Source organism: Nerophis ophidion, unplaced genomic scaffold (assembly GCF_033978795.1).
Source record: "Nerophis ophidion isolate RoL-2023_Sa unplaced genomic scaffold, RoL_Noph_v1.0 HiC_scaffold_218, whole genome shotgun sequence".
Classification (NCBI taxonomy): domain Eukaryota; kingdom Metazoa; phylum Chordata; class Actinopteri; order Syngnathiformes; family Syngnathidae; genus Nerophis; species Nerophis ophidion.
This window is the reverse complement of record NW_026907140.1, coordinates 14,022-31,277: the sequence shown is the minus strand read 5'-3', so window position 1 is coordinate 31,277 and position 17,256 is coordinate 14,022. Positions and strand designations below refer to the sequence as shown.

At 44.9% G+C, this 17,256-nt stretch overlaps 1 protein-coding gene across 1 annotated transcript in view; it reads right to left on the bottom strand.

Moving 5' to 3' along the window:
- Positions 1-17,256, bottom strand: part of LOC133547868 (complement component C6-like) — a 107,638-nt gene that overhangs the window by 76,614 nt on the left and 13,768 nt on the right. The window contains exons 6-9 of the mRNA XM_061893342.1: positions 15,177-15,345; positions 14,964-15,075; positions 11,173-11,305; positions 10,898-11,092 (exon numbers count right to left, since the gene is read on the bottom strand). Coding sequence (XP_061749326.1) covers positions 10,898-11,092; positions 11,173-11,305; positions 14,964-15,075; positions 15,177-15,345 — 609 coding nt within the window. The remainder of the gene's footprint in view (positions 1-10,897; positions 11,093-11,172; positions 11,306-14,963; positions 15,076-15,176; positions 15,346-17,256) is intronic.

Below are 17,256 nucleotides of genomic sequence, written 5' to 3'. Positions count from 1 at the left end.
GTATAGTATGTACCATCAGTGCAGTGTAGTGCCAGAGTGGGACTAGTGCCTACTTTACAGTACAACTTTGCAGTATAGTATGTACCATCAGTGCACTGTAGTGCCAGAGTGGGACTAGTGCCTACTTTACAGTACAACTGTGCAGTATAGTATGTACCATCAGTGCAGTGTAGTACCAGACTGGGACTAGTACCTACTTTACGGTACAACTGTGCAGTATAGTATGTACCATCAGTGCAGTGTAGTGCCAGAGTGGGACTAGTGCCTACTTTACAGTACAACTGTGCAATATAGTATGTACCATCAGTGCAGTGTAGTACCAGAGTGGGACTAGTACCTACTTTACAGTACAACTGTGCAGTATAGTATGTACCATCAGTGCAGTGTAGTGCCAGAGTGGGACTAGTGCCTACTTTACAGTACAACTGTGCAGTATAGTATGTACCATCAGTGCAGTGTAGTGCCAGAGTGGGACTAGTGCCTACTTTACAACTGTGCAGTATAGTATGTACCATCAGTGCAGTGTAGTACCAGACTGGGACTAGTACCTACTTTACAGTACAACTGTGCAGTATAGTATGTACCATCAGTGCAGTGTAGTACCAGAGTGGGACTAGTGCCTACTTTACAGTACAACTGTGCAGTATAGTATGTACCATCAGTGCAGTGTAGTACCAGAGTGGGACTAGTGCCTACTTTACAACTGTGCAGTATAGTATGTACCATATGTGCAGTGTAGTACCAGAGTGGGACTAGTACCTACTTTACAGTCCAACTGTGCAGTATAGTATGTACCATCAGTGCAGTGTAGTGCCAGAGTGGGACTAGTGCCTACTTTACAGTACAACTGTGCAGTATAGTATGTACCATCAGTGCAGTGTAGTGCCAGAGTGGGACTAGTGCCTACTTTACAGTACAACTTTGCAGTATAGTAAGTACCATCAGTGCAGTGTAGTGCCAGAGTGGGACTAGTGCCTACTTTACAGTACAATTGTGCAGTATAGTATGTACCATCAGTGCAGTGTAGTACCAGACTGGGACTAGTACCTACTTTACAGTACAACTGTGCAGTATAGTATGTACCATCAGTGCAGTGTAGTGCCAGAGTGGGACTAGTACCTACTTTACAGTACAACTGTGCAGTATAGTATGTACCATCAGTGCAGTGTAGTGCCAGAGTGGGACTAGTGCCTACTTTACAGTACAACTGTGCAGTATAGTATGTACCATCAGTACAGTGTAGTACCAGAGTGGGACTAGTGCCTACTTTACAGTACAACTGTGCAGTATAGTATGTACCATCAGTGCAGTGTAGTGCCAGAGTGGGACTAGTGCCTACTTTACAGTACAACTGTGCAGTATAGTATGTACCATCAGTGCAGTGTAGTGCCAGAGTGGGACTAGTGCCTACTTTACAGTACAACTGTGCAGTATAGTATGTACCATCAGTGCAGTGTAGTACCAGAGTGGGACTAGTGCCTACTTTACAGTACAACTGTGCAGTATAGTATGTACCATCAGTGCAGTGTAGTACCAGAGTGGGACTAATGCCTACTTTACAGTACAACTGTGCAGTATAGTATGTACCATCAGTGCAGTGTAGGGCCAGAGTGGGACTAGTGCCTACTTTACAGTACAACTGTGCAGTATAGTATGTACCATCAGTGCAGTGTAGTGCCAGACTGGGACTAGTGCCTACTTTACAGTACAACTGTGCAGTATAGTATGTACCATCAGTGCAGTGTAGTGCCAGAGTGGGACTAGTGCCTACTTTACAGTACAACTGTGCAGTATAGTATGTACCATTAGTGCAGTGTAGTACCAGACTGGGACTAGTGCCTACTTTACAGTACAACTGTGCAGTATAGTATGTACCATCAGTGCAGTGTAGTGCCAGAGTGGGACTAGTGCCTACTTTACAGTACAACTGTGCAGTATAGTATGTACCATCAGTGCAGTGTAGTACCAGACTGGGACTAGTACCTACTTTACAGTACAACTGTGCAGTATAGTATGTACCATCAGTGCAGTGTAGTACCAGAGTGGGACTAGTGCCTACTTTACAACTGTGCAGTATAGTATGTACCATCAGTGCAGTGTAGTACCAGAGTGGGACTAGTACCTACTTTAGAGTACAACTGTGCAGTATAGTATGTACCATCAGTGCAGTGTAGTGCCAGAGTGGGACTAGTGCCTACTTTACAGTACAACTGTGCAGTATATTATGTACCATCAGTGCAGTGTAGTACCAGAGTGGGACTAGTGCCTACTTTACAACTGTGCAGTATAGTATGTACCATCAGTGCAGTGTAGTACCAGAGTGGGACTAGTACCTACTTTACAGTACAACTGTGCAGTATAGTATGTACCATCAGTGCAGTGTAGTGCCAGAGTGGGACTAGTTCCTACTTTACAACTGTGCAGTATAGTATGTACCATCAGTGCAGTGTAGTACCAGACTGGGACTAGTACCTACTTTACAGTACAACTGTGCAGTATAGTATGTACCATCAGTGCAGTGTAGTACCAGAGTGGGACTAGTGCCTACTTTACAGTACAACTGTGCAGTATAGTATGTACCATCAGTGCAGTGTAGTACCAGAGTGGGACTGGTGCCTACTTTACAACTGTGCAGTATAGTATGTACCATCAGTGCAGTGTAGTACCAGAGTGGGACTAGTACCTACTTTACAGTCCAACTGTGCAGTATAGTATGTACCATCAGTGCAGTGTAGTGCCAGAGTGGGACTAGTGCCTACTTTACAGTACAACTGTGCAGTATAGTATGTACCATCAGTGCAGTGTAGTGCCAGAGTGGGACTAGTGCCTACTTTACAGTACAACTTTGCAGTATAGTATGTACCATCAGTGCAGTGTAGTGCCAGAGTGGGACTAGTGCCTACTTTACAGTACAACTGTGCAGTATAGTATGTACCATCAGTGCAGTGTAGTACCAGACTGGGACTAGTACCTACTTTACAGTACAACTGTGCAGTATAGTATGTACCATCCGTGCAGTGTAGTGCCAGAGTGGGACTAGTGCCTACTTTACAGTACAACTGTGCAATATAGTATGTACCATCAGTGCAGTGTAGTACCAGAGTGGGACTAGTACCTACTTTACAGTACAACTGTGCAGTATAGTATGTACCATCAGTGCAGTGTAGTGCCAGAGTGGGACTAGTGCCTACTTTACAGTACAACTGTGCAGTATAGTATGTACCATCAGTGCAGTGTAGTGCCAGAGTGGGACTAGTGCCTACTTTACATTACAACTGTGCAGTATAGTATGTACCATCAGTGCAGTGTAGTACCAGAGTGGGACTAGTGCCTACTTTACAGTACAACTGTGCAGTATAGTATGTACCATCAGTGCAGTGTAGTGCCAGAGTGGGACTAGTGCCTACTTTACAGTACAACTGTGCAGTATAGTATGTACCATCAGTGCAGTGTAGTGCCAGAGTGGGACCAGTGCCTACTTTACATTACAACTGTGCAGTATAGTATGTACCATCAGTGCAGTGTAGTACCAGAGTGGGACTAGTGCCTACTTTACAGTACAACTGTGCAGTATAGTATGTACCATCAGTGCAGTGTAGTGCCAGAGTGGGACTAGTGCCTACTTTACAGTACAACTGTGCAGTATAGTATGTACCATCAGTGCAGTGTAGTGCCAGAGTGGGACTAGTGCCTACTTTACAGTACAACTGTGCAGTATAGTATGTACCATCAGTGCAGTGTAGTGCCAGAGTGGGACTAGTGCCTACTTTACAGTACAACTGTGCAATATAGTATGTACCATCAGTGCAGTGTAGTACCAGAGTGGGACTAGTACCTACTTTACAGTACAACTGTGCAGTATAGTATGTACCATCAGTGCAGTGTAGTGCCAGAGTGGGACTAGTGCCTACTTTACAGTACAACTGTGCAGTATAGTATGTACCATCAGTGCAGTGTAGTACCAGACTGGGACTAGTACCTACTTTACAGTACAACTGTGCAGTATAGTATGTACCATCAGTGCAGTGTAGTGCCAGAGTGGGACTAGTGCCTACTTTACAGTACAACTGTGCAATATAGTATGTACCATCAGTGCAGTGTAGTACCAGAGTGGGACTAGTACCTACTTTACAGTACAACTGTGCAGTATAGTATGTACCATCAGTGCAGTGTAGTGCCAGAGTGGGACTAGTGCCTACTTTACAGTACAACTGTGCAGTATAGTATGTACCATCAGTGCAGTGTAGTGCCAGAGTGGGACTAGTGCCTACTTTACATTACAACTGTGCAGTATAGTATGTACCATCAGTGCAGTGTAGTACCAGAGTGGGACTAGTGCCTACTTTACAGTACAACTGTGCAGTATAGTATGTACCATCAGTGCAGTGTAGTGCCAGAGTGGGACTAGTGCCTACTTTACAGTACAACTGTGCAGTATAGTATGTACCATCAGTGCAGTGTAGTGCCAGGGTGGGACTAGTGCCTACTTTACAGTACAACTGTGCAGTATAGTATGTACCATCAGTGCAGTGTAGTACCAGGGTGGGACTAGTGCCTACTTTACAGTACAACTGTGCAGTATAGTATGTACCATCAGTGCAGTGTAGTACCAGAGTGGGACTAGTGCCTACTTTACAACTGTGCAGTATAGTATGTACCATCAGTGCAGTGTAGTACCAGAGTGGGACTAGTGCCTACTTTACAGTCCAACTGTGCAGTATAGTATGTACCATCAGTGCAGTGTAGTGCCAGAGTGGGACTAGTGCCTACTTTACAGTACAACTGTGCAGTATAGTATGTACCATCAGTGCAGTGTAGTACCAGACTGGGACTAGTACCTACTTTACGGTACAACTGTGCAGTATAGTATGTACCATCAGTGCAGTGTAGTACCAGAGTGGGACTAGTGCCTACTTTACAGTACAACTTTGCAGTATAGTAAGTACCATCAGTGCAGTGTAGTGCCAGAGTGGGACTAGTGCCTACTTTACAGTACAATTGTGCAGTATAGTATGTACCATCAGTGCAGTGTAGTACCAGACTGGGACTAGTACCTACTTTACAGTACAACTGTGCAGTATAGTATGTACCATCAGTGCAGTGTAGTGCCAGAGTGGGACTAGTACCTACTTTACAGTACAACTGTGCAGTATAGTATGTACCATCAGTGCAGTGTAGTGCCAGAGTGGGACTAGTGCCTACTTTACAGTACAACTGTGCAGTATAGTATGTACCATCAGTACAGTGTAGTACCAGAGTGGGACTAGTGCCTACTTTACAGTACAACTGTGCAGTATAGTATGTACCATCAGTGCAGTGTAGTGCCAGAGTGGGACTAGTGCCTACTTTACAGTACAACTGTGCAGTATAGTATGTACCATCAGTGCAGTGTAGTGCCAGAGTGGGACTAGTGCCTACTTTACAGTACAACTGTGCAGTATAGTATGTACCATCAGTGCAGTGTAGTACCAGAGTGGGACTAGTGCCTACTTTACAGTACAACTGTGCAGTATAGTATGTACCATCAGTGCAGTGTAGTGCCAGAGTGGGACTAGTGCCTACTTTACAGTACAACTGTGCAGTATAGTATGTACCATCAGTGCAGTGTAGTGCCAGAGTGGGACTAGTGCCTACTTTACAGTACAACTTTGCAGTATAGTATGTACCATCAGTGCACTGTAGTGCCAGAGTGGGACTAGTGCCTACTTTACAGTACAACTGTGCAGTATAGTATGTACCATCAGTGCAGTGTAGTACCAGACTGGGACTAGTACCTACTTTACGGTACAACTGTGCAGTATAGTATGTACCATCAGTGCAGTGTAGTGCCAGAGTGGGACTAGTGCCTACTTTACAGTACAACTGTGCAGTATAGTATGTACCATCAGTGCAGTGTAGTACCAGACTGGGACTAGTACCTACTTTACAGTACAACTGTGCAGTATAGTATGTACCATCCGTGCAGTGTAGTGCCAGAGTGGGACTAGTGCCTACTTTACAGTACAACTGTGCAGTATAGTATGTACCATCAGTGCAGTGTAGTACCAGAGTGGGACTAGTGCCTACTTTACAGTACAACTGTGCAGTATAGTATGTACCATCAGTGCAGTGTAGTACCAGAGTGGGACTAATGCCTACTTTACAGTACAACTGTGCAGTATAGTATGTACCATCAGTGCAGTGTAGGGCCAGAGTGGGACTAGTGCCTACTTTACAGTACAACTGTGCAGTATAGTATGTACCATCAGTGCAGTGTAGTGCCAGACTGGGACTAGTGCCTACTTTACAGTACAACTGTGCAGTATAGTATGTACCATCAGTGCAGTGTAGTGCCAGAGTGGGACTAGTGCCTACTTTACAGTACAACTGTGCAGTATAGTATGTACCATTAGTGCAGTGTAGTACCAGACTGGGACTAGTGCCTACTTTACAGTACAACTGTGCAGTATAGTATGTACCATCAGTGCAGTGTAGTGCCAGAGTGGGACTAGTGCCTACTTTACAGTACAACTGTGCAGTATAGTATGTACCATCAGTGCAGTGTAGTACCAGACTGGGACTAGTACCTACTTTACAGTACAACTGTGCAGTATAGTATGTACCATCAGTGCAGTGTAGTACCAGAGTGGGACTAGTGCCTACTTTACAACTGTGCAGTATAGTATGTACCATCAGTGCAGTGTAGTACCAGAGTGGGACTAGTACCTACTTTAGAGTACAACTGTGCAGTATAGTATGTACCATCAGTGCAGTGTAGTGCCAGAGTGGGACTAGTGCCTACTTTACAGTACAACTGTGCAGTATATTATGTACCATCAGTGCAGTGTAGTACCAGAGTGGGACTAGTGCCTACTTTACAACTGTGCAGTATAGTATGTACCATCAGTGCAGTGTAGTACCAGAGTGGGACTAGTACCTACTTTACAGTACAACTGTGCAGTATAGTATGTACCATCAGTGCAGTGTAGTGCCAGAGTGGGACTAGTTCCTACTTTACAACTGTGCAGTATAGTATGTACCATCAGTGCAGTGTAGTACCAGACTGGGACTAGTACCTACTTTACAGTACAACTGTGCAGTATAGTATGTACCATCAGTGCAGTGTAGTACCAGAGTGGGACTAGTGCCTACTTTACAGTACAACTGTGCAGTATAGTATGTACCATCAGTGCAGTGTAGTACCAGAGTGGGACTGGTGCCTACTTTACAACTGTGCAGTATAGTATGTACCATCAGTGCAGTGTAGTACCAGAGTGGGACTAGTACCTACTTTACAGTCCAACTGTGCAGTATAGTATGTACCATCAGTGCAGTGTAGTGCCAGAGTGGGACTAGTGCCTACTTTACAGTACAACTGTGCAGTATAGTATGTACCATCAGTGCAGTGTAGTGCCAGAGTGGGACTAGTGCCTACTTTACAGTACAACTTTGCAGTATAGTATGTACCATCAGTGCAGTGTAGTGCCAGAGTGGGACTAGTGCCTACTTTACAGTACAACTGTGCAGTATAGTATGTACCATCAGTGCAGTGTAGTACCAGACTGGGACTAGTACCTACTTTACAGTACAACTGTGCAGTATAGTATGTACCATCCGTGCAGTGTAGTGCCAGAGTGGGACTAGTGCCTACTTTACAGTACAACTGTGCAATATAGTATGTACCATCAGTGCAGTGTAGTACCAGAGTGGGACTAGTACCTACTTTACAGTACAACTGTGCAGTATAGTATGTACCATCAGTGCAGTGTAGTGCCAGAGTGGGACTAGTGCCTACTTTACAGTACAACTGTGCAGTATAGTATGTACCATCAGTGCAGTGTAGTGCCAGAGTGGGACTAGTGCCTACTTTACATTACAACTGTGCAGTATAGTATGTACCATCAGTGCAGTGTAGTACCAGAGTGGGACTAGTGCCTACTTTACAGTACAACTGTGCAGTATAGTATGTACCATCAGTGCAGTGTAGTGCCAGAGTGGGACTAGTGCCTACTTTACAGTACAACTGTGCAGTATAGTATGTACCATCAGTGCAGTGTAGTGCCAGAGTGGGACCAGTGCCTACTTTACATTACAACTGTGCAGTATAGTATGTACCATCAGTGCAGTGTAGTACCAGAGTGGGACTAGTGCCTACTTTACAGTACAACTGTGCAGTATAGTATGTACCATCAGTGCAGTGTAGTGCCAGAGTGGGACTAGTGCCTACTTTACAGTACAACTGTGCAGTATAGTATGTACCATCAGTGCAGTGTAGTGCCAGAGTGGGACTAGTGCCTACTTTACAGTACAACTGTGCAGTATAGTATGTACCATCAGTGCAGTGTAGTGCCAGAGTGGGACTAGTGCCTACTTTACAGTACAACTGTGCAATATAGTATGTACCATCAGTGCAGTGTAGTACCAGAGTGGGACTAGTACCTACTTTACAGTACAACTGTGCAGTATAGTATGTACCATCAGTGCAGTGTAGTGCCAGAGTGGGACTAGTGCCTACTTTACAGTACAACTGTGCAGTATAGTATGTACCATCAGTGCAGTGTAGTACCAGACTGGGACTAGTACCTACTTTACAGTACAACTGTGCAGTATAGTATGTACCATCAGTGCAGTGTAGTGCCAGAGTGGGACTAGTGCCTACTTTACAGTACAACTGTGCAATATAGTATGTACCATCAGTGCAGTGTAGTACCAGAGTGGGACTAGTACCTACTTTACAGTACAACTGTGCAGTATAGTATGTACCATCAGTGCAGTGTAGTGCCAGAGTGGGACTAGTGCCTACTTTACAGTACAACTGTGCAGTATAGTATGTACCATCAGTGCAGTGTAGTGCCAGAGTGGGACTAGTGCCTACTTTACATTACAACTGTGCAGTATAGTATGTACCATCAGTGCAGTGTAGTACCAGAGTGGGACTAGTGCCTACTTTACAGTACAACTGTGCAGTATAGTATGTACCATCAGTGCAGTGTAGTGCCAGAGTGGGACTAGTGCCTACTTTACAGTACAACTGTGCAGTATAGTATGTACCATCAGTGCAGTGTAGTGCCAGGGTGGGACTAGTGCCTACTTTACAGTACAACTGTGCAGTATAGTATGTACCATCAGTGCAGTGTAGTACCAGACTGGGACTAGTACCTACTTTACAGTACAACTGTGCAGTATAGTATGTACCATCAGTGCAGTGTAGTACCAGAGTGGGACTAGTGCCTACTTTACAGTACAATTGTGCAGTATAGTATGTACCATCAGTGCAGTGTAGTACCAGAGTGGGACTAGTGCCTACTTTACAACTGTGCAGTATAGTATGTACCATCAGTGCCGTGTAGTACCAGAGTGGGACTAGTACCTACTTTACAGTCCAACTGTGCAGTATAGTATGTACCATCAGTGCAGTGTAGTGCCAGATTGGGACTAGTGCCTACTTTACAGTACAACTGTGCAGTATAGTATGTACCATCAGTGCAGTGTAGTGCCAGAGTGGGACTAGTGCCTACTTTACAGTACAACTTTGCAGTATAGTATGTACCATCAGTGCAGTGTAGTGCCAGAGTGGGACTAGTGCCTACTTTACAGTACAATTGTGCAGTATAGTATGTACCATCAGTGCAGTGTAGTACCAGACTGGGACTAGTACCTACTTTACAGTACAACTGTGCAGTATAGTATGTACCATCAGTGCAGTGTAGTGCCAGAGTGGGACTAGTGCCTACTTTACAGTACAACTGTGCAATATAGTATGTACCATCAGTGCAGTGTAGTACCAGAGTGGGACTAGTACCTACTTTACAGTACAACTGTGCAGTATAGTATGTACCATCAGTGCAGTGTAGTGCCAGAGTGGGACTAGTGCCTACTTTACAGTACAACTGTGCAGTATAGTATGTACCATCAGTACAGTGTAGTACCAGAGTGGGACTAGTGCCTACTTTACAGTACAACTGTGCAGTATAGTATGTACCATCAGTGCAGTGTAGTGCCAGAGTGGGACTAGTGCCTACTTTACAGTACAACTGTGCAGTATAGTATGTACCATCAGTGCAGTGTAGTGCCAGTGTGGGACTAGTGCCTACTTTACAGTACAACTGTGCAGTATAGTATGTACCATCAGTTTAGTGTAGTACCAGAGTGGGACTAGTACCTACTTTACAGTACAACTGTGCAGTATAGTATGTACCATCAGTGCAGTGTAGTACCAGAGTGGGACTAGTGCCTACTTTACAGTACAACTGTGCAGTATAGTATGTACCATCAGTGCAGTGTAGTGCCAGAGTGGGACTAGTGCCTACTTTACAGTACAACTGTGCAGTATAGTATGTACCATCAGTACAGTGTAGTACCAGAGTGGGACTAGTGCCTACTTTACAGTACAACTGTGCAGTATAGTATGTACCATCAGTGCAGTGTAGTGCCAGAGTGGGACTAGTGCCTACTTTACAGTACAACTGTGCAGTATAGTATGTACCATCAGTGCAGTGTAGTGCCAGTGTGGGACTAGTGCCTACTTTACAGTACAACTGTGCAGTATAGTATGTACCATCAGTGCAGTGTAGTACCAGAGTGGGACTAGTACCTACTTTACAGTACAACTGTGCAGTATAGTATGTACCATCAGTGCAGTGTAGTACCAGAGTGGGACTAGTGCCTACTTTACAGTACAACTGTGCAGTATAGTATGTACCATCAGTGCAGTGTAGTGCCAGACTGGGACTAGTGCCTACTTTACAGTACAACTGTGCAGTATAGTATGTACCATCAGTGCAGTGTAGTGCCAGAGTGGGACTAGTGCCTACTTTACAGTACAAGTGTGCAGTATAGTATGTACCATCAGTGCAGTGTAGTACCAGAGTGGGACTAGTGCCTACTTTACAGTACAACTGTGCAGTATAGTATGTACCATCAGTGCAGTGTAGTGCTGCAGGTAACGGGGGCTCCCAGGTGAGGCTGGTGCCACACCTGTGCAGACCTCGAGGCAGTGGAGACAGGCCCGCCTCAAGGCAGTTGAAACCCACTACATCACCCACTTTGTATTCCTCTTTGTTGGGGGACAAAGTCATGCTGTCAGGGATGTTGGGAGGAAGGCAGATCTTCCCTAAAGGTGCAGAAAGGACATTCCTTGAGAGCAGACACACAGATTTGGACTTCTATTATTTCAACGAGCCATCAACTTACTGAGGCACCTCGCTTTTGGTGGACTCCACGTCCCATCGGGAAGACAGTTGATGAACTGGAAACCTTCCATGTCGAACCCGGTGTAGCACTTGACCTCCTCATCCTCACCAAAGTCATAGTACTGCTTTGCTTTCTAAAAAGGACAAAAGTACTTTTAAAAAATAAATGTCCCCTTGGCATTTTTGTTTTGCTGTCTGTAGATTTGACTCGTCTCCGTTACAAAACTGGAAAGTTGTGAAAATAGATGCGCACAATGAATCCCATCAGACAATTTTAGCCTTTGTGCCATTTTTTTAAAAGGGTCATATTATGATTTTCAATCTACAAAACCCAAAACCAGTGAAGTTAGCTCAATCAAAACAGAATGCAATGATTGGGAACTGCTTTTTTTGAACTTACATTCACTTGAATAGACAGCAAAGACAAGATATTTAACTGGTAAACTTTGTTATTTTTTGCAAACATTAGCTCATTTGGAATTTGATGCCTGCAACATGTTTTAAAAAAGCTGGCAAAAGTGGCAAAAAAGACAGAAAGTTGAGGAGTGCTCATCAAACACTTATTTGGAACATCCCACAGGTGTGCAGGCTAATTGGAAACAGATGGGTGCCATGATTGGCTATAAAAGCAGCTTCCATGAAATGCTCAGTCATTCACAAACAAGGACGGGGCGAGGGTCACCACTTTGTCAACAAATGCGTGAGAAAAAAAGCAGTTTAAGAACAACATTTCTCAACCAGCTATAAGAAGGAATTTAGGGATTTCACCATCTGGAGAAATCACTGCACGTAAGCGATGATATTACAGTCCTTCAATCCCTAAGGCGGTACTACATCAAAAAGCGACATCAGTGTGTAAAGGATATCACCACATGGGACCAGGAACACTTCAGAAAACCACTGTCAGTAACTACAGTTTGTCGCTACATCTATAAGTGCAAATTAAAACGCTACTATGCAAAGCCAAAACCATTTATCAACAACACCCAGAAACACTGCCATCTTGGATGGACTGATGCAAAGTGGAAAAGTGTTCTGTGGTCTGACAGGTCCACATTTCAAATTGTTTTTGGAAACTGTGGACGTGGTGTCCTATGGAACAAAGAGGAAAATAACCATCTGGAGTGTTCTAGGCGCAAAGTTCAAAAGCCAGCATCTGTCTTGGTATGGGGGTGTATTAGTAAAACTTTACTATGCAAAGCCAAAGCCATTTATCACCAAACAGTTCCCCTTTTAACCCATACGGCACAATTCTGGTTGTGCTTACTGGCCTAGAAGTAATTTTATTTGGTACATGGTGTAATGATAAGTGTGACCAGTAGATGGCAGTCACACGACAAAAGAGATACGTGAAGACTGCAATATGATGGCAGTAAAAAACACCAACAGTTGACATGTTCCATTGAGGATGTAGAACATTACACACGGCGCTCAAACATCTATCAACATTTTTTTAGTACGACTTGGGTTAGCTAGGAAGCCGCACCGACTGCTGGATTGTGGGTGCATTGAACACACCAGTATTATTATGGTGTGTGTGTATAAAGAATGCAAAATGGCACCGATTAGCTGGCGTTTTGTGTCACAATATCATGCAAAACCAACTTTTCTTACCTTCTAGTACCTGCTGATTGTCTTGATCCGTGGTCTGGATCATGTTTTTGTTATGTTCTGTTAGTTTTAGACTTCATTAGTTCCTGTTTTTGCTTCTTGTCTGTTTTGTCTCCATGGCGACTCATTAGTTTCACCTGCCTCTGTTACGGTTCAGACTCCTGCCAGCGCCGCTCGTCCGTCTGTGTGCACCTCAGGACACGCACCTCAGGACACGGCCACGGGCGCGCACAGCCAGGACGAGCCGTGCACGTCTCCGCCCTGCAGTAGCCGTCAGCTGCAATCTTCACACCTGACGGTAATGACGGAGCTGCCTTCATAAACCTGGACAACCTGCCATCACTCGCCGGATTATAGTCTTTTGTACCTGTGTAAGCATTCCGTATCTGGCTTCCATCCTGCGTACTCGATCTTCCCCTGCGACTTCCGTGTTCTGTTGGTTCTGATGTTTCCTGTTGTCTTCCCGCCGCATTCCCCGTGTTCTCCTGGATCCCCTGCTGTTCCCCTTGCCTCCCGGACTACCTTTTGGATTCTCGACCTCCCGCTTGGACAGGTTTTCCCACGGACTTCCGCGTTTCTTCGCTCTCGTCAACATTTTGGTAAGACACACCTCAGCTAATCTACACACATAGCCTTACACCATACACATTTGAGTTTTTGTCACACTTCATTTCCTTGGTTTATTCATTAGTATTGTTTATATTCTTATTATATATATATTTACTTCGTATGAAAATAAATCTTTTGACAGTACTGCCACCTGGTGTTAGTCTGCCGTCATCTCCTCTTAGTAAAACATAACAGCCTCATTTGTTCGGATCACACCTGAGATTATTATTTAAGCCTGTCTTTTTCAGTTAGTCTACCTGGCAACATTGCCCTGTTTTGATCATGCTGTTCGATTTATGCCATGTCCAGTAAGTCTTTCTGTTTCATGTCCATAGTTTTTAGTATTTGTCTAGTGATTTTATTTTCATGTGTTTAGTTTCATGTTTCATGTCCATAGTTTAAGCTAAGTCTTAGCTTTTGTTTGCTGCGTTAAGCTGTGCCTTCACCTTGACGCTTTTTGTAGTACTTTGAGTTTGGAATAATTAGATAATGTTCCTACCTTCAAGCCGTGTTCAGTATAGTCCGATTGCATCCTGGGAGAACAATCCTCGCATCGAGCTGCAACCCCCCCCCCCCTCGTCACGACACTGATGTGTATTTGGGATCTGCATAAGTCCTGAAAATGTGCATGAGTCTGCCATTGTAGTCCGTGCCGACACCGTAGTCATAAGCTTCTTCTTTTTCTCTACCTTCTTATGTGACAGTCATTTTCCGCCGTTGCCTTTTGTAATATAAAGTAGTGTAAAGTTCTTACTTATATCTGTCAGTCATCGGCGGCGATCACTCGGAACAAGTATGATTGTCCTCCTGTTGGTGGGACTGCCTTCAGGAGAACGCCTGTGCGTGGAATCTTTAAAAGTGGGGAGACTGGTGCACAGACAGCCACCACAATGTCCTTGGCAAAGAGAAGGCCAGGGTCCAAGGGCATGGAGACCAAGACAATTAGGGGCCCATCTTTGCTGCAGCCTTCTTTCGCCTTTGTGACCGTTGTGGACCTTCGCCCACTCGGCCATCGAGGTCTTTTTCGACGAGGGAGACATGCAGACTCCAACGTCACTTCTTCGCTGTGGGGAACTATATCCGATGGCAAGGGAAACCCAGGACGACCGGCACCTCCTTGCAGTCGCAGGAGGATGCCGGAGCTCGGATCTGTCGGAGGACCGCCTTTGGTGCGCCTACCAGCATTTGCGTTTATCTCAGGATGGGCTCTCCTAGTCTTTTGTCTTCCCAGACTAACCCACAAGGCAGCGGGGCAAATCTGTCAGTAGACCAGCTATCAAAGCGCTAAAAACTGCAGTTTGTTTATCTAATTCACCCACGGAACTTTAGTTATTAGAGGGTTCTGGTCGGACGGTTTTTCACGGGACACATTTCTGGAGTTGATGTTGAATTATTAAGCCACGGATGAGAAGAGAGAATAATGCACCTTTTGTATGAAAGGAGACCTCAATAGACCCGCTTATCGGCAGTGCGCCTTATACTCCGGTGCGCCCTGTGGTCCGACAAACATGGTAATTCCATCTCCAAAAAGGAACGGCCTTCCCACATTTGTCAATATTAACTGATTATTACCCTGAGGTAGCTATTGTTGGGTGGCGGTGGTCTGGGACAGCCCTTCACACCAGGAGGCAGCTCTTCCCTCCATCCCGTAGAGAAGTCATCATCATTGTCACACGTTTCCTGTCTGGAAGAGAAAAGTGAACTCTTAGTATAACCACAGGGGAAATGAGGACCGAAGAGGAAGCTCTGAAAAGGTGTATTAGAAAGACATTGGAAAGCTTCTACCCTTTAAAGAGGGAGATGTGACAGAGCTCCTCGTCCGTCTCAGGACCCGTGCAAGGTTGGCCTCCTCTCAAGGGGGCGGGGTTATTGCACCTCCTCCTGCGGTGTCTTTTCATGAAGGCTCCACAGCGACTCCATGGCTCCCAGCAGCTCCAGGACCCGTCTACTTCCTCTGTGCGGGTGTGCCCAACCATCAGTCTCGTGACACAAGTTGTGGAATTGTACAAAAACACAAAACAAGTGAAGTTGGCACGTTGTGCAAATGCTAAATAAAAACAGAATACAATGATTTGCAGATACTTTTCCAACTTATATTCAATTGAAAAGACTGCAAAGACAACATAACTAATGAGAAACACATTTTTTTTTGTGCAAATAATCATTAATTTGGAATTTATTGCCACATTCCCAAAAAATTGGCACAGGGGCATTTTTACCAGTGTGTTACATGGCCTTTCCTTTTAACAACACTCAGTAAACATTTGGGAACTGAGAAGACACATTTTTGAAACTTTTCGGGTGGAATTCTTTCACATTCTTGCTTGATGTTCAGCTTAAGTTGTTCATCATAAGTCGTTTTTTTACATTGCATAATGCACCACACATTTCCAATGGGCGACAGATTTTGACTACAGGCAGGCCAGTCTAGTACCCGCACTCTTTTACTATGAAGCCATGCTGTTGTAAATCGTGGCTTGGCATTGTCTTGCTGAAATAAGCAGGGGCGTCCATGATAACGTTGCTTGAATCGCAACATATGTTGCTCCAAAACCTGTATGTACCTTTCAGCATTAATGGTGCCTTCACAGATGTGTAAGTTACCCATGTCTTGGGCACTAATACACCCCCATACCATCACACATGTGTAAGTTACCCATGCCTTGGGCACTAATACACCCCCATACCATCACACATGTGTAAGTTACCCATGTCTTGGGCACTAATACACCCCCATACCATCACACATGTGTAAGTTACCCATGCCTTGGGCACTAATACACCCCCATACCATCACACATGTGTAAGTTACCCATGCCTTGGGCACTAATCCACCCCCATACCATCACACATGTGTAAGTTACCCATGCCTTGGGCACTAATACACCCTCATACCATCACACATGTGTAAGTTACCCATGCTTTGGGCACTAATACACCCCCATACCATCACACATGTGTAAGTTACCCATGCCTTGGGCACTAATACACCCCCATACCATCACACATGTGTAAGTTACCCATGCTTTGGGCACTAATACACCCCCATACCATCACACATGTGTAAGTTACCCATGCCTTGGGCACTAATACACCCCCATACCATCACACATGTGTAAGTTACCCATGCCTTGGGCACTCATACACCCCCATACCATCACACATGTGTAAGTTACCCATGCTTTGGGCACTAATACACCCCCATACCATCACACATGTGTAAGTTACCCATGCCTTGGGCACTAATACACCCCCATACCATCACACATGTGTAAGTTACCCATGCCTTGGGCACTAATACACCCCCATACCATCACACATGTGTAAGTTACCCATGCTTTGGGCACTAATACACCCCCATACCATCACACATGTGTAAGTTACCCATGCCTTGGGCACTAATACACCCCCATACCATCACACATGTGTAAGTTACCCATGTCTTGGGCACTAATACACCCCCATACCATCACACATGTGTAAGTTACCCATGCCTTGGGCACTAATACACCCCCATACCATCACACATGTGTAAGTTACCCATGTCTTGGGGCACTTATACACCCCCATACCGTCACACATGTGTAAGTTACCCATGTCTTGGGCACTAATACACCCCCATACCATCACACATGTGTAAGTTACCCATGTCTTGGGCACTAATACACCCCCATACCATCACACATGTGTAAGTTACCCATGCCTTGGGGCACTTATACACCCCCATACCATCACACATGTGTAAATTACCCATGCCTTGGGCACTAATACACCCCCATACCATCACACATGTGTAAGTTACCCATGCCTTGGGCACTAATACACCCCCATACCATCACACATGTGTAAGTTACCCATGCCTTGG